Source organism: Maylandia zebra, linkage group LG6 (genome assembly GCF_041146795.1).
Source record: "Maylandia zebra isolate NMK-2024a linkage group LG6, Mzebra_GT3a, whole genome shotgun sequence".
NCBI classification, from domain to species: Eukaryota; Metazoa; Chordata; class Actinopteri; order Cichliformes; family Cichlidae; genus Maylandia; species Maylandia zebra.
In genome coordinates, this window is record NC_135172.1 from 13,475,927 (window position 1) to 13,501,209 (window position 25,283).

Sequence of the window (25,283 nt, forward strand, 5' to 3'; positions counted from 1 at the left end):
TTATCACATTTGTGATGTGTACATATTCACTGCTAATTTTGCACATTTTGATGCAGACTGTTGACCACAATTCTGATAACCTGTTGCAGAGGTTGTTTTGATACTGTGCTTTAATTTAACACCATCCCAACCACTAGGTGGTGTACCTACTCCCTCCTACCCAAGCACTGATAACAGTTTTCATAAACATGAGTGGTATAATATCTTCTAGGACACAGGAAAAGGCAGAAAAGCACAATTTACCGCCATTATCTCCATCAGTATTCAGCTGGATTGACATCTTCATGACTTTCACACTTACCAAACAGTAGAATGAGCCCTCATGCCACTCACACAGCATTACATCTGGAAGACCCCGCTCCCATCAAGATCTAAACATCTAATTACGCACAACAACCGTGCGCACACGGGCCTGAGATCAAATCGGGCAATAAAAGGTTATTTGCAGTAGGTCGATAAGCTGTATAACAAATTGTCAAGTTTTAGAAATGCTTTTAACTTCCGTTGTGTTCTCTATAGTTTGTAGAAAACGTATTTACAGAGGAAACAGATGTCAGCTCGGTGGCCTACGTGCCGTGCACATTTAAGCTGTCAGCTTGTTTTCTACTAACTAAAAACAGGTTTTAGTGTACGCGCACTTTTTACTCGGTTATATATTTAGACCCACTCGTTTAGTAAAGTGAACACCGACCTGTCTCCTGACTGAAATGATTACAAGCTATTGCGTGATGTTAACCCAGGAGAGAGGGGAGGAGTTGTAGGTGACATTTGTTGGCCTGCCCCCCGTGCGTCTGACGTCATTGACGTGAAACGGGACTGTTTGTTCTGGATTTGGGGCGAGGAAGGTCTGTGAACGCTGACAACCGACTGAAGAAGGTAAAAATATCATTTTTCGCCTTCGTGTGGCTTACGTTCGTACATCAAACGAAAGCTTACGACCCCGGGGATCAGATAAAACGCTTACAGCGGGCATCGGTGGCATATTTCCCGCGCGCTCAGTGAGCGCTTCGGGAAGCGGAGCATGAGCTGTCTTCGCAAGGCCTTGCACCGGTTCGGGCACGCGATACAGCTCATTTTTTTAGCTTTTAGGCGCGAGCGACTTGGTGTTGTTGTACATATTCTGCGTTGTGTCTTTCTCCTTTTAACGCTCGCGTAAAGGTCGTTTTTGTAGCAGCGGGCGCTGTCTGTTGTCAGTGTGCACGTTAGCTACATGTCGCTAACATGCTAGCGAGCTAGCTGCTAGGCTGTTTGTTTGTAGCCCCGTAGGCCGTATTCGTGACACAAGTTACGTTCTCTTGGTAGCGTAGTAAAGGCGCTATGGCGCAGAAGCTCATGTGAAATGTGACGTACGTCATTTCGAGAATATCAATCCCGTCAAAGTTGTATTCTGAAACGCAGTTTACGTGCGCAGCTGTCACTTGAGCATAGTGGAAATGGCGATGCGCCGACATGGAAGGTTAGCAAAGGAAAAGCTGAGGAGTAAAGTTGTTTTGCAACAAATTGGGTCGTTTTTATGATCCGGTTACTGGTAGATACTAAGTAGTAGCAGTATGTGATACATTTCGCAGTATCGTTACGTCTAGTGGCTTTATCGATAGAATATTTGATTTGTTGTTGATCAGATTACCTGCGACACTGCTGCGTTCTTAACGTGCTGTGTATGTTGTGTGTAGTTCTATGCAGTTACGTAGTTTGGAGAATGACTTGGTCTTTCGTGTATTTTCCCGCAATATTTATTTATTTTGTCTCAAGCACTCGCTGCAGTGCTAACTGCTGCCCAGTTAGAATTATTATGCATATATTACACGTCTATATTCATTGATAAGGTAGTTATCAACATGCAATCCACTTAACTGGTAAATGTAGGGAACAATTATTCACTTATTTAATGTTTGTTTGTTTTTGTTTTTTTTAAACTAATGACGGATCTGTAGCTGGAATATGGATCTGTAACGGGTAACAGGCATAGAAAGAGATGTAAATAAAGCTTTTGGTCTTTAGTAGAAGAAACTGTCAGGGTGATAACAAACTAAATGTTAGCTGTTGTCTCTGATTCATTCATTTTGTCTTACTCAGAAATTCCTTTGACCTTTGATCTCAGCGGGTACCAAAGGTAATCTGAAGCATGCCAAGGTTGTAGGTCAGGCAGAGTTCAGTTTTAATGCAAAAGAGTACCATATTAGCTCCTGTCACCTAATTTGTTCTAAGTTTGCTGTACATAAACAGTAGCACAAAAGACCTATGAAAACATGCATATATAGGACGCCCCCTCCCCGAAATCCTGAGTTATTGTTGCAAACTGCTCCATGTACTAGATGTTGACTGGGATAAAGAAGAGTGATGTGCCTGTATCATCCAGATGAGGGCTTTCAATTCTGTGTTTTGTGATGTGGAAGTGTTGTTTTCTATTGTGACAGTTTCAATTTTGAAAAAGGGCAGTTTGCACGAACAAAATCTAACAAACTACATAAATTGACTCTAATTCAATTTGTTATCTCGGTCTCTCACAGGTGTGACACTCGACTCTCTGTGTGTTGTGGTTTTTATGCTGCCGCAGCGTGTCACTAACAAACATCCCACATCACCCTGGGAAGTTGCCACCTCCCCAACTGAGATATGATCACACAACTGCTTTAGACCACAGCTGCACAGCTACAAACATGTAAGTCCACCAAAAATAATTGGCCTTTGAGTTGAGAGAGTTTAATGATGAGTTTTTTCTGCAAGATAATTACCAGTTTGTTTGTTTGTTTGTTTTTCATCTGTGATTAGAAAGTAAATACACTTACATTGTGTTTTCAGCTTTTAAAAAGTCGCCATTATCATAAAACATTTCCATCAATCAGACTTTACCAAGGCATTCTTAAACCTGAACCCCAGTTTTATCTTGCCTTGTGTATAGTTATTATTAATATTACAAAATTTCTGATATTACTAACAAAACCTGAGTCTTAGATAAGGTATGCATTTGAAGTTCTGCCTCATCCTGTTGAGCTGTTCAGTCAATTCCTTCTGTAAATATTAGTGCATTTTTGTTGTTTTGCCTAAATTACAAATGCATGATTGATTTAAAAAAAAAAATACTCCAAGCTATGGATTTGTTTTGTAGTCTTTGTGCTTTTAGGACAAGTAAATGCTCTGCATTGTTTGTGGATATTTTATAGCTGGTGAAGCATGTAATGTGTTTACACTTTCTGCTTCCATTTGATGGATCAGAAACTTTGCAGGTTAACAGTCATAACGGTATTTGATCTTAAGCAATGATTCAATATTTATTCCCAGATGCTTTAAACTAAGAGTTTGATGTTGATGTGGAATGCATGCTTTTTGTTTGTGCACATAAACACACGTTGAGTCCTCAGTGCCTGATCCCAGTTTTCGCGTAGTAGTTTCAAGCACGTGATGACAAAATCAGATACTGAGTTTGAGTCACAGCTTAAAGAGCAGTGAATGTGTCAAAGATGAGATCTTTATTGTTTTCTTGAGCGGGGTGAAAAAGATTGACCCTTTGCCAAGTTGCCTCTCTTTCTCACGCAGAGACCTTTGGCGATGTACTGTAGAAGAAAATGCTCACACTGGGTTGTGGTCGTGAGTAGGGATGGGTATCGTTTAGGTTTTATCCGATACCAGTACCAAACCGGTACTTTTGAAACGGTGCCGGTGCTTAACAGTGCTCGAACCGGTGCTTAAAGAATGGAGAACACACACTTTGTCCAAAAACCTCTCATGTTCAGCTGGGGTTTTTTTGTAAAAAGATAACAATGTTAGCCTTTTCTGCAGCTATAGAGCATATATGGTATCACTCTTGGCTAGAAGCAGTGCTTAATCAATGGAAAAAACACCAATTTTGTCCAAAAACCTCTCATGTTTAGCTGTTTCCCACTTTTTCTTTGGTCATTTTAGCCTTTTTGGCCAGGGTGAAGGGAGTATCTGCCATCAAACAAGAAAACAGCCGCATGTAACTACAACGGTGTTTGCTAGTTCACCTTACATACATTAATGTAATAACGTGGTTAGCCTAATCAATGTAAATTACACACGAACAACATTAAGCTACTGACCCAGAGAAGAACGGCTGCTGCTGCCATCATCATCCGTCATCATTTCTGCTACACTGGCAGGGCTAGGGGCCAGGACTCTCCTCTTTGGGTTTTTGGGGGATGTTGCTAACTCCGGGTCCGATAACAGGCAGCACACCCGCAGTAGATGTGCACGGTGTGAGGTCTCGCAGCAAGCTATCAAATACGGTGCATTTCTCGGCTTTTAACAAAATGCTATACGTCGCCAGGTGTTTCATCAGATTCGAGGAGTTACCTCCTGCACAGTATCACCTTAAAGCACTTGTTGCAGGCTGCTGAGTTTGCATCTTTTGCTGTGAAGTACAGCCAGACTTTTTATTCTGTAGCTCTGCTCTAAAAGAACATACGTACCTGGGCCCGCCTACTATCCTCTGAAAGGCGGGCCCAGGTACGCCAAACGATTGGCTAGAATCTAAAGTGTATGACATCTCAGGAAAAAAAGCACCGACATGTGCGCTGCTTTTCGGTCTGGTTACTACCGTTTATGTCAGAACCGGTGCCATTACCAGTACCCATCCCTAGTCGTGAGACAGATAATTGAGACAGAACGTGTAAAAAGTGGTCTGATCTAGATAGTGGGGTGATAGGAGTTCAGATTCAACGTGTGGCAGTAATGCTAAATGTGGGATACATTCTGAGAAAGTCATGTCAAAATTCTCATAACGGCTGCAGAGATAATGTTTTCCTCTGTGGTTCTTTCAGAGAGTCACGTGAGGAGTGGAATGGCCTGAAGGGGTTCCCCCCGGTCCCACCTGCCCCTGCCAGGTCCAATCTGCCTAAAGTGTCTGCTCAGTCACTGCAGCCCACCTCTGCGATGGGGGACGGACTGGAGGCAGGCAGCAGCCAGAACCCTACCTCCGCCCCACCGCCTATCCCCTTCAACCCTCCACCCCCCGAAACATGGAACCCCTCCAGACCCAAACGACAGACCAACCAGCTGCAGGTAGTAGGACGTTGATTTGTGAACCATGTCTGCTAGTGAAATGTCAGTTTCACTTATTTAATGTGTGTATAATTATTTTTTTTGTTTTTGCTCTTTTTCAGTACTTGCAAAAAGTGGTATTGAAGACATTATGGAAACACAATTTTGCCTGGCCCTTCCAGGCTCCTGTAGATGCCATCAAACTCAATTTGCCTGTGAGTCACGTGTGTGTGTGTGTTTGTTTCAGTGTGTGTGCAATAAGAGTTGAGCACAAAGATAGCTCTGTAACAACTAGTAAATGAATTCCATATGCAAAGTTTCACACAGTAGGACCCGGTGATGGTGGCACCCTGCAGTAAAACACGTCGCTGCCTTTTCTGCTTTTCAGAAAGTGTGTTTTTCTTTTCTGCATTTCCTCATTTGACACTTTGCGACACGTCACATTGACTATTTCAGTTAAGTAGGGAAAAAAACTCTCCTGCAGTCTTCTGTGGTCTTCTAGTTATGGTTACCAAGGAGACACACAAGGTAGTACCTTTAGTCTTGGCACTGACTTTTTGCTGCAGGTGTTGGTTTTTCAGAGGGAGGATGTTAAGGATGCATCTAGGGCTGTGACTGCTGTTTTTGCTGTTGTTAAATTATGTGCTGTGATAGAGCTGGGCGATATATCGAGTTTTTAAAACATATCGATATATTTTTATACGAGATATAAGATGTGACAATATCCTTTATATCGATATAGTCTATGTTACGTTATAATTATAGTTGTGGAGCCGCAAGTTTGCCTCTCTTTCGTCCACTTTTGTCTCTACGTAACGTTACTCCGCCTCGCCTTCACTGAAGACAACTCCCCCTCCTCCCCCATCGCTTCACGTGCAGGCAGCGACAAGACGGACACGGCAAATCTCCGTTAACGAGTTACTGCGCATCGCCCCATGCGTGGGGCTGGACGGCGTCAACGTGCTAACGAGCTAACCGCGCTAACGAGCTAACAGCGCTAACCCTAAAATCCTTTCATTCTCTCAAAAGTTGATAGCGCGCCTTATGTATGAATTCTGGTTGTGCTTGGTGGCCGCGAACCGATTTTATGTGGTACACGGCGCTCAGCAATCTGTCAAAATGTTTGAGTACGACTTTGGTAAGCTACGGAGCTGCACCGCTTGATAGGTTGTCGGCGCATTACGGCTACCGAGGAGCTTCGCGGAGTGATACGTACTGTGCATCAACGTAATATTACCGTATTGTGTGTGTATAAGGACCATAAATGGCACCTGTAAGAGACGTGGTTATGAAGCGGATTTCAAACTCCAGGCTGTCAGTCACACAGTAAAACTTGGGAACAGAGCAGCTGTGAAATCTGTCTTTGTTATTACGCTCAGCGTCTTTTAGTTTATATTTTGACTGCACAATTGTGAGCTCTTTGTTTAGCACAAAAACAACCTTGTTTTCTTTTATTTATGGAGCATGATTATTTAATGAATGCTCATAATTTAATTTTGAGTAATTTTTCATGTACATCTGTGCTGTATGTTAATAAAAGTGCCTGTGTGACATCTGGGACACAGCTTTGACTAAGAACTCTCTTTTTGTTCTTACTTTATGGCTTAAAAAAAAAATATCGAGATATATATCTTATATCGCCATCCAGCTAAAAAATATCGAGATATGAATTTTGGGTCATATCGCCCAGCCCTATGCTGTGATTGGAGGGTGATCTACTAACAGTGCAGTGATTTAGATACAAAGAAGCAGCCAGTTTATTTCAATAGCAACCAAAATTCTGTCAAGAAAAGCACAAATTAGAGGCTCAAGAAGCAGCAGACACCATGAAGGACTGAGTAATGTACTAATGAGAAGCGTATTACAGGGTAAGCACAGATCTGTTCAGCAGTTCAGATCAATGACAGGCAGCCGAAGGAGGATCGTTCTGTTTTTGGGTAGCTGATAGAAACTGTCAGGACTGTGTGACATTGTGACTGAGACTCAGGTGGAGTGCAGGATTGATCCAGAGGAGAGCTGGATCAAGCCTCCATCTCATTATGAACTATTTCACAATATAAACGTGAAATCTGTGAGTAACAGCTGACCCGTGCCATGTGCAGAAGACTACAAAACTTTATTTACCTCCAAATCTTGAGCCTCTGATTTCTTAATTAAGACACTGTTACTGTGCCACATAACTGAAAGCACACATCAGTCTGGGTTATTTTGTTTTGTTGTGATACTTCACAGTAAGTGCAGTTAGACACAGTATGTTTAAAAACACATTCACTGTTTCATAAGTAGTTGTATATTGATAGATATTAGTTTGTAACAGATCCAAGCAGAGAGAAGTTCAGTTGTCCTCAGTAACAGTGGTATTACTGAGAAGCAGGTTTATGTAGGGCTCCGCTCTGACCTGCGTTCCTTTTTTTTCTTAAAAATTGAGACTTTTGTAATGAAGTGATATTTTTCATCTGTTGTTGTTGTTTTTGTTGTTGTTTATAATAATAATAATGTATACTTTATTGATCCCCGTGGGGAAATTCCTCTCTGCATTTACCCATTCACTCAGTGAAGCTCAGTGAGGTTTACATGACCTGCAACAGGATAATTCAGATTATTGTAACAATTTTTTAGTCCATCTTCTGAATGTTGTAGTTTTAATATGGCAGTAAGTTCATATTAGTTTTCCTGAAAACCTTTCCCTGAACTCAAGATATTTTCCATTGAAATCAAGGAAAATTGGTTTGGAGAAAAAAAAAAAAGATGGGAGGTAATTTTTGGAGGAATATTCAAAGAAAATAAATGGATGTCTTCTATGTATGAAAACAGAAGTGCTTTAAACCTAGAGTTTCTTTAATGTCCATTAAAATGAATGCAAAAAAGATTCCAAAGTCTCTAAAAATGTATTTGGAAAATGGTGCTCGGCTCCCTTAATCTTTGACCTCTGATAATTTTGTGGGCTATTTCACTAGTTTCACATTCATTCAGTAAATAGTCATTATGAGAGTCGGAAAGGAGGATTATCCAAATTCAAAACACAAAGATGGTGACAAGGAAAATGCTGAGCGCCGGGCTTGAGAATGGAATTTCACTAGCCTTTTGTCTATTCAGTAACCCATAAACTGAGTTCAGTCTATAATCCTGAGCAGCTTTCCTGAGTTACTTTACATGGTAAATATAATTCTTTAGGATCCTATTAGCATAGTATTTAAACTTGTGCAGGGAATAGCCAGTTTTCATATGAATGTCATTCCCTTGAGGAACTGGATGAGCTTTTAATTCTAATGTTTTCTTTCAACTCTCTTAATTATTCTTCTGTCTAGCTAAAATACTAATACTCGTTTCCCTGCTCTTCTTTAAGGACTATTATAAGATCATAAAGAATCCTATGGACATGGGCACGATTAAAAAACGCCTGGAGAACAACTACTACTGGAATGCCCAGGAGTGTATCCAAGACTTTAACACCATGTTCACAAACTGCTACATCTACAACAAGGTCAGCCACATTAGATTTTCCGCACACATGTGACTGCCCTGCTCAGCGACATTAAGAGACATGGATTGTGGCTAATGTGCTCTGTGGTTTTCATCTGTTTGTGTGTTTAGCCCGGGGATGATATTGTCCTAATGGCAGAAGCCTTGGAAAAGCTCTTTCTCCAAAAGATTACAGAGATGCCGCAGGAGGAGACTGAGATTGCTGTGGTTACAAAGGGACGCAGAGGAGGCAGGCAGGACACGGGTATTATTTTAGCATCGTTCATTTGTTTTTCTGTGAAGCAGAAGAATTCTTCTTGCTGCTTTCCCTCAGTAGAATTGGTACTCCAACTTGATGCCAGAGGATGTGATTCTACTTCCTGGTGTACACTTAAGACTTCATGGAAGAGTTTCCATGCGTCACCAGCAGTGATATGCAAATGCTGCTAATCTAGCCAGCTCAGCTGGTATGTTTGGTTTCATTGTTGTCTGCTCTCCGCCACCCACTAAATCAGCCACACCTCATATGGAACTTTTATTGGGAAATCAGGTTTTGGTTATGTCATGCCTGTTGGTGATCTGCTTTACAACCTGTTGACCTAATGTTTAGCTATGCTAAAGTTTTGTCTTTGTGCTGCTCTCGTGTTCTTCCTTCTAGGTCTGATTTCAAAATCAGATTCAGGACATGACTCATCATCCCCCTCTACCACCCCGCATACACGAGGCTTTTCGTCCCCTTCAACCACTCCACATACCCGTGCTGCACCCGCCCCCCAAGGTTCTCCTGCCTTACCCCTGAGGTTGGACCAGGTGCTGGTCCAGCCTCTGGTCCAGCCTCTGGTCCAGCCTCTGGTCCAGCCTCCGGTCCAGCCTCCGGTCCAGCCTCTGGTCCAGCCCCTGGCTCAGCCCTTGGCCCAGCCTCTGGCCCAGCCTCTGGTCCAGACTCTGGCCCAGAGTCTAGCCCAACCTCACCTTCCCCGTGTGCCTCCAACAACCACAAACCATGCGCCCCATCTGGGGCCTCCATTCTCCCTCACCACTTCAGACGTCCTGGCCCAGGGAATGACTTCAGTTCCACCTCCGACTGTGACTCACCCAGGCCTCCATCCTACTGCCCCCATACTGCAAAGTTCGCCTGCTCTCATCAAGGTAAGACGACATCTATTGTTGCAAAGACACTTGCTGATGTGGTTTTTTTTTTTTCCTTTTTCCAGACTGTGACCTCTAAACTCTTCTGTTCCAACAGCAGAAGAAGAGCCAGAAGAGGAAAGCTGATACCACGACACCCACCGCCAACGATCAGCTCAGTGAATCGTCTCCCATTTCTGCCGAGACCCGGCCGCGCAGAGACAGCAGCCGCCCATCAAAGCAGCCCAAAAGAGAAGCATCACAGCCAGACTCTCAGCATCAACTTGGAGGAGTCTTGGAGATGGGAGGGTCAGGAACACCGAAGCGCCAGGAGCAGTTACGTTGGTGTGCACGCCTCGTCAGAGAGATGCTGTCTAAGAAACACGTGGCATATGCCTGGCCTTTTTACAAACCTGTTGATGCAAAAGCTCTCGGTCTCCACGACTACCATGAAATCATCAAGCACCCCATGGATCTCAGCACCATCAAGGTGATTTTATTACAACATGTACAAACCTGTTTTTATAGTTAGGAAGGTTTCAGCCTGAGTCTGCCTGTGATAAAATTTGCTCTTGATACCAAAGCTTTTTGACATTTTGCTGGATTTCTTTGTTTAGTTTGCTTTTATTTAATCTTTTTACCACAAACATTTAAACAACTAATGAGCCACACAAACGTCAGACAGTGAATAATAATCAAGAGGATGTAAACTAGGTAATCCCAAATAAATAGCTAAGCTTCAGCTTGATAAGTCAACTTTTAAATTGCCAACGTGCATGTCTCGTGTGTCTTTAAATTTGCAGAATTTTGATCGCTACTGTTTTGTTTTTTTAATCCCCTCCAGAAAAAGCTGGACAACAGACAGTACAGAGATGCTCAAGAATTTGCAGCAGACGTCAGGTTGATGTTCTCGAACTGTTACAAATACAACCCTCCAGACCACGATGTGGTTGCCATGGCGCGCAAATTACAGGTAAACCACACATTTCACACACTGCAAACCGTAACCTACATTATATAACCTATATGTGCAAAAGTCTTTAGACCGCCCTCTAAATTTGAAAAAAAAGCTCTTACCAAAATCTCATAGAAAAGTTTTGAACAATCACATAAAGTTCATAACCTTCTGTGCCCACACAATTTTGATCTTATTGTACAAAGGTTTGATTGTTAGGTGACATGCTTTGCAGTGTGTGGATGTGGACAATTTCCTCGTTATATCATGACATCTTAATGAGTTTTAACATCTTATTGTTTATTCCATGTGTTTGATTTGCATTTTGTAGCTGCTGATCTGAACTCTTGATATGTGTAACAAAGAGGTTTTGGTGTAAGTAAAAGACTTTTAAGTTAAACCATAAACATTAAGCTGGAAAAAAGAAAGTCAGAGATGACCTATCAGTGAGACAGCAGAGATTTTGGGATTGGCTAAATTCAGGCCTGAAGATCATTGCAGAACCCAAGTGGATGATTGCAGGATTGTTTTCTTTGTAAAGCAGTACACCTTTGCAGCATCTATCAAGCTGGTGTTGATTGATGACTGCTGTAGGTTACAGAGTAGTTTTTCTTATGTAGAAAACTTTTAAGTCAGCACCAAAGTAAAGTGAGAGAAAAAGAGCATGCACTTGGGCTGTGCGATATGACCAAAATCTCATATCCCGATATTAAACATCTACCCAATAACGATATAAATCACAAAAATTTAACATTTTCTGTAAATTCTGTGAATCTCGGGTAGCTGAAGTGTTTCCAGCTGGGCGTCGTGTAGCTGGAGTCGAGTGTTTTAACCGATGCATGAAACTACACATTTTTAGACAGGTTGTAACGGCCGCCGTTTTCTTTGTGAGTATTTATTACACGGCGTGCTGCGGGGAAAAGCCTGCTCTAACGTTTGAGTCTAAGGTTTATTTTTTTGACACCCGGCGGCTCTTTTTTGCTTCTCATCCGTAAACACTCTGCATACTTTTTCACGTGATTCAGTTTATTTTGAAAAGTCTCAACAGGATCTTGAGCTTTATTGTGAAAGGTTTATGTGGAACATAAACAAGCGGACACGCGATGGTTTTACCGTCGTTGTTGCTAACCGCAACGCATAAAAACAGGCGCTTGTCCGTCCGTAGTGTGGTTATATTAAGTATAAGAGAAAGAGAGAACTTTAAGAAATTAATATAGCCACTACAGTGACCATCAAAACGGTGAAAAAATATTGCCGTAAACAGTTTATTTTGCGACACCACGAAACAAACGATAGCGTAAAATGAAACGATAGTTTTTATATCGTCAGCCGATATATATCGTTATATCGAACAGCCCTAGCATGCACAGCAGTTAATTAAGCAGCACAAACTCGAGTACAACCTCGATGACTTCCAGCAGTCAGCTCTTCTCTTATTCATAGGCTGCTTACATATTACATGTTGCATCCTCTATTGCAGTTACATATCTGATAAAGCTTGCCTTGTGTTTGAGCTGCTGACCTTCTGCGACAAAGAAATGGAGGAAATTCACATAGAGGGTTAAAAAAAAAGTCTATGGTGTACAGCATAAAAAGCTAGTGTGATTTAACAGTTTTAGAAGAGCTTCTAAAATAGAGATTTGAACCCGTAAAGGGCCAGTTCACCAAATAGCACAGTATCTGAACGTGTCTGTTGCTCCACTCGAGCTGACAGCTTTTCTTGCTGTCCTTCAATCTTACAGGACGTGTTTGAGATGCGTTTCGCCAAAATGCCCGATGACCCAGAGGAGCCAGTCCCTGTTCCCACCCCGTCATCAGCTCTCCACCCTGCCCCCTCCACTCGACAAGTCCCACCTCCTTCTGCCGCCTCGGAAGATGAGAGCTCGAGCTCCTCAGAATCAGAGTCTTCAGGAGGAGACTCGGAACAAGAAAGGAAACAGCGATTAGCTGAGTTACAGGAACAGGTTAGATGAGGGAAAGTTAAGGGGAGGTTGGCTAATTAGACACAAGAGTTGGGTTGGCCGTGTAGAATGGTCTGAGTAAAACACGGCTGAATGCTGGAGAATCAAATGTGCAGAGGCTTATCATCTCTTTAACACACAAATGTGTGTGTGTGTGTGTGTGTGTTTCAGCTTAAAGCTGTCCATGAGCAGCTGGCAGCGCTCTCCCAGCCACAGGTCAGCAAGCCCAAGAAGAAAGAGAGGGAGAAGAAGGAAAAGAAGAAAGAAAAGCACAAGAAAAAAGTGGGAGCAGAGGAACCTTTGGAGACTCTCCCGCTTGCAATGCTTCAGGCATCTAAGAAAAGCAAAAGTAGTAAAGAACCTATCAGTGCAAAGAAAGACAGGAAAAAGCCCAGGTAGGTTTTCCAGACGTAAAACTCAGGTTATTGTACCTGCACTGCATGGAGCTCATCAAAGAACTTCTCATTTACAGTAAAAAAGAAGGAGTTAAAAATCCCCGGCCTGCTGTGCCCCCTCAGCCTGGGCCGACCCCTCTCGTCCCTTCGGCTTCTCTTGAAGATGTTGACATCGGTGCGTTAATTAAAGAACATATGATTGAGTTTTGTTGATATGCATGCCTGGGACTATTGTAAACCTATTGTAATGCGTCCTCCTCCAGACATGTCTGCTGACAGGTGCAAGCCAATGTCGTATGAGGAGAAGCGCCAGCTGAGCCTCGATATCAATAAGTTGCCCGGAGACAAGCTGGGCCGTGTCGTGCACATAATCCAAACCCGTGAGCCGTCGCTGAAAAACTCCAATCCGGATGAGATTGAGATTGACTTTGAGACACTGAAGCCCTCCACGCTGAGAGAGCTAGAGAAGTATGTCTCAAGCTGCCTCAGGAAGAAGAAAAAACCATCAGGTAGGCTTTTTGCACATTTAGAACCTTTTTTAAAACACTTTCACATAAGGTTCGTAATTCCAAAGATTCTCATGCGAGCTCTTGTTTTTAAGTCTTTGTTCCCCATGCTTTCCAGTTAACGTTATCTGGGTGCAATCTTACTTTCACATATTGATAGTTTCTTTTGGAAGATGTGTCGCTGCTTCTGTTATATTGGATTATGTGAACAATATTCTGTTTAATCTCTGAATGCTGTGGCTCTTTTTTGCAGCAGAGAAGCCTCTGGAAATGCCAAATGTGACAAAGATGAAGACAGGATCCTCATCTTCAGGCAGCAGTGACTCCTCAGATAGTGAAGACTCTGACAGTGGTAATATACACTCGGCAGTCTGCACCAGCAGAGTCCTAGGTTTTGTCTTCAACATGTTATATTTCTTCATTTCATATTGTGCTGTCTGTACAGGGCTGGTTCCCAAGCAACCGAAGAAGACTTCAGCTAACAAGGACACCAAGAGACCGCAGCACCAGTTCATTGGTAGTGGAGTGGGCCCAGTCACTTCTCAGCCACAGCAGCCTCAGCTTCAGCCTCAGTCACAGCTTCAGACACAGCTTCAGCTTCAGACACAGCTTCAGCCTCAGCTTCAACCTCAGACACAGCCTCAGGTGGTCCAGTCCAAACCACCATATATCCCGGCTCCAGCTATTTCCCTCCCTGTCCCTGTCCCCTCTCTGGATTCCTCCCAGCTATTGGCCTCAGGATTTGACCCTCTGGCCCACTTCATGAATTCTCACCTGACGCAGTCCAACACAGAGCCTAATGCAACCATTACTACTGCCAGTGCTCCTGTTGCCTCTGGCCTCCTCAATACCAACGCGCCCACCAACCAGACGCCTTCTGAGACGCACCCTTTCCTAAACCAACATCCCATCATCCCTTCTCCAGGTACGTCCACCAGAACAGGACTCTGCTAACAACTCTGTATTCACTTCATCAAGAGCCAAAAAAAGGTGGATTTTTATGCTTTCCCGTATTTTTGGCCATCTATGTACTGATACATCCTCAAACACAACTCTGGAGTAATGAGTTCAGTGTCTGTCCAAGAACTACATGCGTGCTAAAAGCTTCAGACTGTCAGGCTGTTCAAATAATTTGTTTAAGGCACTTTTTTCTCCCATGCTTTTAGCTCTGATGTTACAGAGAGTGGAGCAAGAGGTTACACCCAACTACTCTTTGTTATCAGTGGGCAGCCAATCAGAGCAAAACTTCCTTAAAGAGAGAGCAAAGGGAATTATATTGGGATGTTTCAGAGGGTGGACTAAATGAGGATCATTTTATACCAGTTATTCTTTAAGTCTCTAAGAATTAAAGCGTATAGCTTGAAGTGTGCATAATAGGCCTCCTTTATTGTGACAGTACATCTTTTAATAGCTGGAGATAATTATATGTTTATCACCAAAAAATGACTGTTCCATTTATTCAGAAGACAGCTGCCGTCTTCTGTTACAACTTAACAGTTAATTGTTAATTGTTCAGACTGCTTGCTTCGTCAGTCAAAATAAAGTAAGTAAAATCACTGCTATAAAAATTTAGATTCTAAACTCCTGGAACTGTCCATAGTGTTTTTCTTCTCTTGTGAATACAATAATTCAAGAATGAGGTGGCGTACGATTTTCAAATTGATATCATAGGTACAGTTGCTAAAAATCTTAGACAAGTTCGAACCTCAGTGACCTCGACCTCAAGGTCAAGGAGGTCCACTTTTCTGAAAATCACCATAGATTTTTAAATTTATCTACTATCATCTACTATGAGAATGAGGAGTGGGGGCAGCAGTATTTTTGGTTTTATTGTATTGAGCAACACTATTAACTGTAAATGTTTTCAAGCTGGAGGCTCATGTCAGCTACTCAAAACACACATCAACGCTTGCTAGTCTGGACTTTCTTCTTCTCTCTCTTGGAGTTCTGCTCCTTCAGCAGCAGCTCTGTTTAATGCAGTTTCCTCTTCTCTACCTTCTCCTCCAGTATCGCTTCTTTTAAAACAATAAATGGCTGAATTATTCCAAAGTGACATGCTGCCATTGCGTAGTGTCTAGTAGTTTAAAGTGTTTGAGTAAGCCAAGGAAGGAAGAGCAGATAATTACATTTGCAAGGTTGTTGTGTGTTGTTTTTTTTAAATATGTCTGTAATCTATATGTAGGGAAATGGTGAAATATTTCAGTCTAATGAGAGGTGAAGCTTGAAGAGCTGGAGCTTTCATGATATACACATCCTCCTGTTTCCTGTGTTCTTTACATTCATGCCTTTCCCATTTTTCTCTCCTATGTTTACAGCAATCCATAATGCTCTTCCCCAGCAACCATCAAGACCTAGCAACCGTGCAGCGCCACTTCCACCCAAACCTGCACAGCCTCCTCCATCCTCCCTCCCTTCAATGCCTCCAGCTTCCTCACCTCAGCTTCAGCCCTCGCTTCCTCTCACCCTCCCCCCACAGCCTGTCCCCCGCCCTCGCGTCCCGTCACCGCCATCCCACGGCATCCTGGGCACCCTCTCGGCGCAGCCTCCCCAAGCCCTGCTGGAGGACGACGAGGAGCCAACGCCCACCAGCTCTGAGACCCCACCGCTCAGCCAGGTCCACAGCCTCCTGCAGTCACTTCAGCCCAGAGCCCCCACGCAAACGCTGCACACGCATTCTCCCGTGCAGCTGGGGCCGCCACTGCATGCGCAGGTCATGACAACAGCCGCCCCCGTTCTGACGCAGAGACACGGCTCAGGCCAAGCGTACATGCAGCAGTCGTTCCCGCATACGCACACGTCAACACCGCAGCAGCAGCAGAAGGGCGGGGTGCTGCAGCAGAAGGTACAGCAGCTGCAACAGCACCAACAGCAGCCATCGCCACAAAGCAAAGTGGAGCCTTTCACAACAGGTAAGGTGTCTTAATGCCTCATGGTCACACACATTCAGATAGCTGCTCTGCTGACAGCTGCTTCTTTCCAGTCAATTTCCCTCCACTGCTGTCGACAGACTGAGCAGATCACAAACAGACCTAGACCACAGATCTCACCACAGCCCATTCGCAGTCTTTGTCAGTGAACTGTACCAAGTAAAACTTATCCCAACATATTGTGTCATATCTGCACTTGGCCATAGTGTGGAGCAAAATGTATTTGTCTTGAAATGTGCTGCCTCTTGGCCAGGACTCCCTTGAAAAAGAGGTCTTTGATCTCAACGGGACATTCCTGGTTAAATAAAGGTTAAATAAATTAAAAAAAAAATCTCTGTCTTTTAAAACATTGCTACATGTTGCAAGGCATCTATCATGTGACCTGTGGTCACAGCTGAAAACATGAGGCTGCTCCTGTTGCATAACAGCACAGTAAAACAATACTTGAAAGTTACAAATCACTGCACGTTGTGTCGACCCTAATGCTTGGTACCGATTAGACATAATCACTGTAGGCACACATTAAATGAGGCATTTAATTAAATGATGGGACACCGATGTTTTTGCAGGTTGCCCCTCTCCGCTGATGATGCACTCTCCTCCGATGCCTGCGTTCCATTCAATGGGACAACAGTCGCCTCCACAGACCAAGAAGCATGTAAGTGATTTAGCATTGACTTTGTACTGTTTGTCTGTCTGGATTGGAAGTTAATGCCTCTCCTCATCTTATGTTTAAATGTATAGTTTGAACGAGTGAGTACAAACAAGTACAATAATCAGTTCAAATGTTAAAAAGAAGCAATTTGACAAAAGTGGTTGTTCATCCTGTGTAGGAGCAGAGGTCAAACATGGGGATCAAAGAAGAGAAGCTTTCCCAGTCACCAGTGCTGCCACCCTCGCCCTTCAGCCCAGGCGTTCGTCAGGATGCACACAAACCAGACAACAAACACAGTGAGTGCAAAAGTGTGTATGTGTCTGTTTTACAATCCAGTCGTATGTGAATAAAAAGAATCATACATTTAGCTGCAGGTAACTTTTTGCATTTTTTTTGTTGTGCTCAAACCTCATTGGTCAGCGGTCCCTCGTTTATCGAGTTACATTCTAAAAATAACCCACGAAAGGTGAAATCGCGAAGTAGCCAGTTTTATTTTTTGCAATTATTATAGATGTGTTAAGGCTGTAAAACCCCTCACTACACACTTTATACACTTTTTTTCAGGCAGGCATGAACATTTTCACACTTTTAAACAATCTCAAAGTTCAAACTTTCGTAGAAAAACAAGTTTAGTATTATAGAATGAAACCAAAGATCAAACCCTGTTTTCAGTTCCAGAACACGGGAATAGAGCAGCTGCAAGAGAATTCAACATTAGTGAGTCAATGGTACGGAGGTAGAGGAAGCAAAAACAATGAGTTGAGTAAAGTTTGACTTATCTGACTGTTTTGTTTTGCTTAATGCACCTTATAATCCAGTGTGCCTTGTGGTCCGAAACATACGGTAACTTCTACCAGAAGTCCTACTTTTTGTGCGATGGTTAGCATCTTCCTCTGCCTTTTGGGTGCTACTGGAGGTACCTGTGATGGTGCAAAACGTTTCGTCAACATTGTTGTGTTTGTTGGGTAGAAAACCTGCAAACATACAGTACAGCACTTGTACTGACACTGGTAGCCATTAGTGGTGCAACGGATCAAAAATCTCACGGTTCGGATCGGATCACGGTTTTAAGTCACGGATCGGATCAATTTTCAGATCAGCGAAAAAAGACAAAAATTTAACATTTACTTATTGAAGTATTTTTTTTCCTGTTAAAAACATTCAACTCAAGACTCATCCCACGCAATTATTAAAAAGAAATTATGGTACAAAATAGGGCAGTACAGTCTTTGTATCTACCAATTCAATTTTATTTATAAAGCGCCAAATCACAATAACAGTCGCATCAAGGCACTTTATTATTGTAAGGTAGACCCTACAATAATACATAACGCTCATTATATCGCACTCCGCTGTGATATCATGAGCTTTTGTAGTAGTTAGGGCAACAGAAGACGCCTAGGACAGTTCAGCCACAACCTAAATCTTTTCCCGCTCATACATGCTTGGAACGATCTTGCCACTAAAGTGGACGCGAGCGGGATATCATAGCGTGGCTCAAGCACGTTGATCATAGTTTAAACCCCTTGTTTTGCACAATGGCATACGGCCTCCCGTCTGCAGCTAAACACCCCAATAGCTTTTGTAATAGCTTTAGCCCGCTCGGATTGGGCAGCAAAGGGTTGCTTAAATGCCGCAAACCCCTCTGCTCCTCCATTTGGATCGCTAGCGCTGGCCATAACTATCTCTTGACAGACCCACCATGCGCACCATACACATACTTTTTTTTTTTTCTTCTTTTTCGAATCTTCGGATCACGTGCGTACCAAACCGTGGAGTGGGATCGGTTCAGATTACGGATGAACCGTGATCCGTTGCACCACTACTAGCCATCGAAGATTTATGTGAATTTGACATGGTTAACAGCAAAATTACAAACAAAAAATAAATAAATCCGCAAACAGCGAGGCCACGAAAGGTGAACCGCATTATAGCAAGGGACCACTGTATATATCGAATCCAGAAGGCTTTTGTATGCATTCTCCCACAGTTCCCTATAGCCAGCTTATGGAAGCAGCATTGAGTCAAGTGTTGTTTTCATTGCAAAGTATTTTAACAGCTGTTCAGAACTAATGTCTGTCCAAACGAACACACCACAAACTAATCCTGGAGATTCCAAATAAAAAGTTTCCCAGCTAAAGCTCGCAAAGGTTGTTGGATTTTAAAATGGAAATTAGTGTCGACGTGGCTTAAAGGGTGTAGTATGTAGAGTTACTCTTTCTTTGTCTCTCACAGGGTTAGATATAAAGCCGATGGATGGCTCTCGTCCCATTTCGCATTTGGCAGACTCGCCTGCACCACCCTGCTCCCAGCAGGACAACAAAATCAAGCAAGAACCCAAAACTCCCATCACTCCCAAGAAGGCACAGGTGTGTAGAAGCCTGAGATGAGAGAATAATTTCATAAGCCACATTAAACCAGACTGTCCTTCCTGGTTTCTTTTTTCTGTCCTTCATTTTGGCCTTTTTTAAAACTTGACCTGGTTTTTCTGTTTGTTTCTTTTCTTTTTATAGGAGGTCAAGATAAAGAACATGGGTTCTTGGGCCAGCCTGGCTCAAAAGTCCCAGTCCACACCGGCGTTCTCGGTGCGCTCTTCAAGCGACAGCTTTGAAAGATACAAGCAGGTCGCGAGAGAGAAGGAGGAGAGAGAGAGACAGCTGAAAGCACAGGCTGAACAGGCCAGGAGGGAGCAAGAGAAGCTACGGTGAGTGGGAGGTTAGCAGGTAATGTGTGACCAGGGAAACGCGTCAGAAGCTGTAATCCTATTAGAATTTAGCTTGACTTAAACAGTCATAAATATCGCGCTCATCACCACTTTATTGCTTTTGCTCATTTAATGGTTTAGTATCACACAGCTTAGTATCCTGCCAGCTGATGTAAATGTCAGACATTTCCGCCAAACTTACAAGTCAACTGTGAGTAAGTGTGAACTCTCACACTTTGATGTGAAACCTTGAAAGTGGGTTGCTCCGGTTGTGAATCAGCTGCTACGTTTTGGGTTGGTTTTCCCAGAATACTGAAACGACTACAAAGCATGAGCTGCACGAAAGGTACAAGGAGAAAAGTAAAAATCAATAAAAAATATTATTTTATTAACATGGGACAGTGTACATTGCACTGCTTCATCTTGTCTTAAGACATTGCAGGGATTGAACGTGTAGTTAAACTGACAGAAAGTCGAGTTTCACTCACTTAAGATCAAAGTGGGTTGTATGTGACCCTCGATGCAAAACGAGGTTCAGGTTAACTGGACGAAAGAATCTGCTGTTGGTTAGGTTGTATTTGAGTGTGACCTTGATGGGAATCATTTATGGGCATCATGCAGTGCTGACTGCCAGCTGTCTCACTTTTTGTTTGCTTGTTGTCGCAGCCGTGACGACAAGGACACGGCGGAGCCGTTTCGCCGAGTGCCAGATGACGACCGCCGTCGCCCAAATCAGCAGTCGCCGCACGCTCCAGTTCCTCCAGCTTCGACTCCTCCCACTCACTCTCCGCAGGCCCCACCTACACAATCACAAGCCCCCCCACCCACCTCCGCTTCACAGAACACGCTCAACCAGGACAGGGCGACGGCACGGCGTGAGGCACAGGAGAGGCGCAGGAGAGAGGCGGTATGGGAGAGAAAAGGGGGGGAAGAGGGAGGGAATTATTTTATCAATTTCTTTTTAGAATCTATCTTTCATGCTGCTTCTCGTCCTCTGGTTCCTCCGCAGATGGCAGACACCATTGACATCAATTTCCAGAGTGACCTGATGGCAATTTTTGAAGAGAATCTGTTCTGAGAGGAAGGCACGAGAGCAGGACCCCGTAGACTCACAAGAAGCAGATTTGCAGATCGCTTCCAAACACCCGTGCTGTGACGCACACGGTCGCTGCTTACACAAATGCACACATCTGCATACACAGACTCAGTACTAACTGTCCCTTTCTCTCAGCAGTTGAAACAGCTGGTTTGTGTCGTGAATGAGAGATGAGGGGAAGTGAAATTAAAATAACAAGCCCCCCTTTTGTTTGTTTGTTTTTTGTTTTTGTTTGTCCCCCCCTTCCCCGGCTTGGTGTCTCTGGTTGTAGGTTCTTGATCACCATGGCCAACAGGTCCAAATGGTTGCCCCCCACCCCATATGAGGATATGATGAAAAGGAGGGGACTGAGCATCTATATTTAAAGAGGAAAAAAAAAAAAAACAGTAAAAAGCATGTATGAAAAGATGGGGTTAAAACACACAGATGAATGAATAATAATGCTTTTAGTTTTCTCTCTGGATCTTGTCTCTTATTTTATTTTTAAGTTGGATTTTTTTTTTTTTTTTTTTTTAACTGGGAGGGTCGGGCCGGGGTGCTCACGTTTGCCAGGTTGAGCGGTCATCTGTTGTTTCTTCTTAAGGCACCGTGGGGATGGGGGAAACCCCCCCGCCATGGCTCTATTCAAACCCTTTTTCTAAGACCTTTACATCCTTCAGCTTCTCTCTTTCTCCAGTTACCAACAGAAGAGGTTGAAGAGAGCAGCAAGGAAAGAGCCAGTCACCACATTTAAACAAAAAAATTTCAACGTGTCCTTCGCCTTAGTGCTCCGGCCTGTAAACTAATGATTGCACCCCACAAATTATACATATTATATATATAAATAGAAACAAATACGTATAAATATAGATATATAAATATATATATTCTATACGATGAAAAGTCAACAGGAAAAAGGAAGATGAGAAGGATTTGGATTGCGGGGAGCAAAGCTCGTCTCGGTGTTCATCTCTGAGCTCTGGTTTTGATTTTGTAGAAATTACTGTAAAGAAGAAGAAAAACTTTTTTATGATTCTATTGAAAAGATGTGTTCTCTCACACACACCTTTTTTCTCTCTCCTCTGGTTTTGTTTTTCTTAACTCTATGCCAAAACCAATCTATCGAGTGCTGAAACGTCATTCACTTTCTTTCTTCTTCTTTTTTTTTATGTGTACTTCTTTTCACTTTATATGAAAGGTTTTGTTTTTACTGCTATTTAATTTTCCTGTCCCCCCCCCCCCTTTTTTTTTTTTTTTTTTTTTTAAAAACCATGCAGTAGTTTGCTCTGTACTAGTTTGAAGCGGTTCCACCAATCATCTTATGCGACTACTTTAGTAGCCCCCTCCCATCATGCTCCAGTTGTCCGATGAATCCGCTCTTGACTCATTGATTACTTGTGTTCTTTTATGGATTTGTTATTTTTATTCATCATGTTCATGTTTTTAGTCTCTTTGCCGTCTCATCTTCCACTATCTCGTTCCCAGCTTCTGCAGTCTGTATAATAGGTTCTGATTCTGTTGTTTTTAGCTCTTATTTCTGAGATGTTTTTATCATCCACGGTAACAGTTTTGGGATGTTGTATGCCATTGTGTTTGGAAACTGAGCTTTTTTTTTTTTTTTCTTTCCCCTCCCCCCGACTGTCTGTTGGTTGGCCCACTGATCCATGAGTGTTTCTGACTCTATAATCACGTCTTCTTCTTCTTCTTCTCCTTTTTTTAATGTTCTACTTCCTTTCCGTTTTCATATTTAACTGTTTATAAGTTTCTTTTCCCTTTGCTATGTTTTTTTTTTTTTCTTTTACCCAGAACAATGTGTTGGTATGTTGGTGAGTGAGGCATTGAGGTCAATAGATTCATCTTGTTCAGATTATGGAGTACAACATCTTTTTTTTTTTTGTTTGTTTGTTTGTTTGTTTTTTAAAGAAAAGTATTAAAATAATATTTAAAAAATATTTGGGTGTTCATGGTTTTTTGTTTTATTGGTTGAGTCTACAAACAAGTGAACTTTAGTTATCCACTGTCTGCCAAGGGGGGGGGCTGTTCCATCATTTTGCTCACTGAAGAGTCATTGTTACAGTACAGCTCCACTCTGTGCACCTCCTGGATGGTACATGTGCTTTATGTCCTATGCAGACTTCACACTTTGGCCCAGTTACCTCATTCCAAATGTCTGTTTGACCTCTTATCGGGGTGGGGTGGGGGAAAGGTTCCCCTCTGGGCAGGTCGCAAAGCCAACGCAGATAGACTGTTGTGTTCACATCAACCTGTAGCAGTTCTAGCAATTCTAAATTTTTTTATTTTATTTTTTTTTAAATATAGCCTGACTAAAAAGGTCCCAATCAGGTATTGTCTGATGATGATAAACATAACACCTGTTACAAGATTCAGCTGTGATGACTGGCAGCTGTGATGCTTGTGTCAGGGCGGAGCTATGTTCTTTACTATTGCAAAAAGGCAAGGTTTGTCTGGAGCTCAATCAACCTGAATATTCGGTAGAGACTAAGCAGTGCAGACACAACCCATGCTAGCGTCTGCTAAGAGAACACTTGCATTACCATTCAGGAGAGAGGAGGAATGTGAATGATGCTGCATTTCTTTTTTGCTGTTATAAATCCATTTATAATACCAAAATATAAATGCATTTGTATTTCATAATGAAAGACTCCACTTGAGGCTCAAATCAGTGTAGTGATCAACCTGCAGGTGCTTAGTGCAGCGTTAACAGAGTGTTCCCAACAGTGAGACACTGAAAAGAGGGTTTGAAAGAGAACTGTCTGAAACTGAATGTTTATATTAGCCTAATGCTGGCGGTTGTTGAAAATTGCATAGTGACATTTAAATAATAAACAGACCAGAACCTTAAAGCGGGCACAGTCACACTTATGTACAAACGAAAAGAATGACTGTGGCTAATTTTGCCATCTACTGTCACCTCTTCCTCAGCACTCATGGTTCAGATCACAACCATTGTGTAGAAGTTGGCCTTCAATTTTATTTCAACATTACGTGACTCAACTAAACTGGTGGAGTCTTTCCACATACATGTTAAAACCTGTCAAGTACTCAAAAATGCATTTGTGGAGGTTGCTGTGACGCAAGGTGACAACAACACATTTTGCTATGATCACTTGCACAAATACACAGAAACACAAGTGAAAACCTTAGCAGCCATCCTGTCTCAACTGTTTAAAAATCAAGCAATAATACATTTTTGCAGTTTTAGTTCTGTGAATGTGAAAGCCAGAGAAACTTTATTGCCAAGAAAAAGTATTTACTCACCAATCCAAATCACTGAATTCACATCTTCTAATCGCTTTGACGACCACAGGTGTAAAAAAATCAAGTAAATGTAAAAATCACCTAGGCATGCAGACTGGTTCTGCAAACATCTGGGAAAGAATGGTTGCTCTCAGGAGCTCAGTGAATTCCAGCATGGTACCGTGATAGGATCGCAGCAAGTCCAGTCATGAAATTTCTAAATATTCCACAGTCAACTGTCAGTGGTATTTTAACAATGTGGAAGTGATAGGTTACATAAAGTCAGAGACACATAGTACACAGAGGTTGCCAACATCACTAAAGACTTTCAGTGCGTAGAGAGCTTCATGGAATGGGTTTCTATGGCCGAGCGGAGTTTGGCTCCGCCCCTTAGCACCAGTGAAAGGAACATGCTCCCAACTCATTTCAACCATGTGCAGTGGTACAGTACGCAGTGAAGCAAGACAACGCTCCTCCAAGATCATGGTGCTACATATAAGGGACAATCAACACAGGCCTCCATAAAGTGCAAGTGTGCAAAAAACAAAAACACCAGACACAACAGAATGGTGCAGACACAACAGAATGGTGCAGACACAACAGAACGGTGCAGACACAACAGAATGGTGCAGACACAACAGTGCAATAGAAAAGTGCAACAATGACAGTGGGTTATGCAAAAAGACTGAGCATTGTGCAAAAAGTAACTTCGTGTATGAAGATGTGCATGTGTGTGTATGAGATTGTGCAGATAAGTGCTTGAGGTAGTGACGTGTATGAGGGTATGCATGTGTGTCTGTCCAGTCACTGAGTGTTCAGGAGTCTGATGGCTTGGGGAAAGAAACTGTTTCGCAGTCTGGCAGTGAGGGCATGAATGCTCCGGTACCTCTTGCCAGAAGGCAGCAGGGTGAAGAGTGTGTGTGAGAAGTGCACAACGCTGGTGGCTTTGTGGATGCAGCGGGTGCGATAGGTGTCTGTGATGGAGGGAAGACATGCTCCAATGAACTTCTCAGCTGTTCACACTATCCGTTGTAGGGTATTGTGATCCAATACGATGCAGTTACCATGCACAGTGATGCAGCTGCTCAGGATGCTCTCGATAGTCCCTCTGCAGATGGTGATGAGAATGTTGGGAGATGGGCTTTTCTCAGGTCCCGTGTGAGGTAGAGACACTTTCTTACTTATGGAGCTGGTGTTGAGGGTCCAGGTGAGGTTCTCTCCCAGAACACCAAGGAATTTGGTGCTCTTGATGACCT

At 42.8% G+C, this 25,283-nt stretch overlaps 1 protein-coding gene and 1 long non-coding RNA gene across 5 annotated transcripts; one reads left to right on the plus strand and one right to left on the minus strand.

Moving 5' to 3' along the window:
• Positions 1–782: 782 nt before the first annotated feature.
• Positions 783–21,245, plus strand: LOC101483850 (bromodomain-containing protein 4). 4 transcript variants are annotated; one of them, XM_004569082.4, is made up of 22 exons: positions 783–876; positions 2,511–2,662; positions 4,782–5,022; positions 5,124–5,216; positions 8,348–8,485; positions 8,596–8,728; positions 9,122–9,612; positions 9,710–10,081; positions 10,436–10,564; positions 12,289–12,510; positions 12,679–12,902; positions 12,980–13,077; positions 13,166–13,411; positions 13,662–13,760; positions 13,854–14,333; positions 15,724–16,317; positions 16,905–16,993; positions 17,169–17,286; positions 19,226–19,359; positions 19,504–19,694; positions 20,361–20,601; positions 20,704–21,245. In XM_004569082.4, the coding sequence occupies exons 3-22, from the start codon at positions 4,894–4,896 to the stop codon at positions 20,770–20,772; spliced, it is 4,290 nt and encodes a 1,429-aa protein (XP_004569139.3). In that variant the 5' UTR covers positions 783–876; positions 2,511–2,662; positions 4,782–4,893; the 3' UTR covers positions 20,773–21,245. The 4 variants fall into 4 exon arrangements, with proteins under 4 accessions (XP_004569139.3, XP_012779529.3, XP_012779530.3 ...); XM_012924075.3 differs by having other exon boundaries at positions 13,665–13,760; XM_012924076.3 differs by having other exon boundaries at positions 9,713–10,081.
• LOC143418967 (uncharacterized) lies at positions 17,154–24,331 on the minus strand. Its single transcript, XR_013098915.1, has 3 exons — positions 24,049–24,331; positions 17,797–17,910; positions 17,154–17,686 (listed from the first exon to the last, which is right to left on the minus strand). It is a non-coding gene; the product is annotated as an uncharacterized LOC143418967 (long non-coding RNA).
• Between the last annotated feature and the right edge of the window lie 952 nt (positions 24,332–25,283).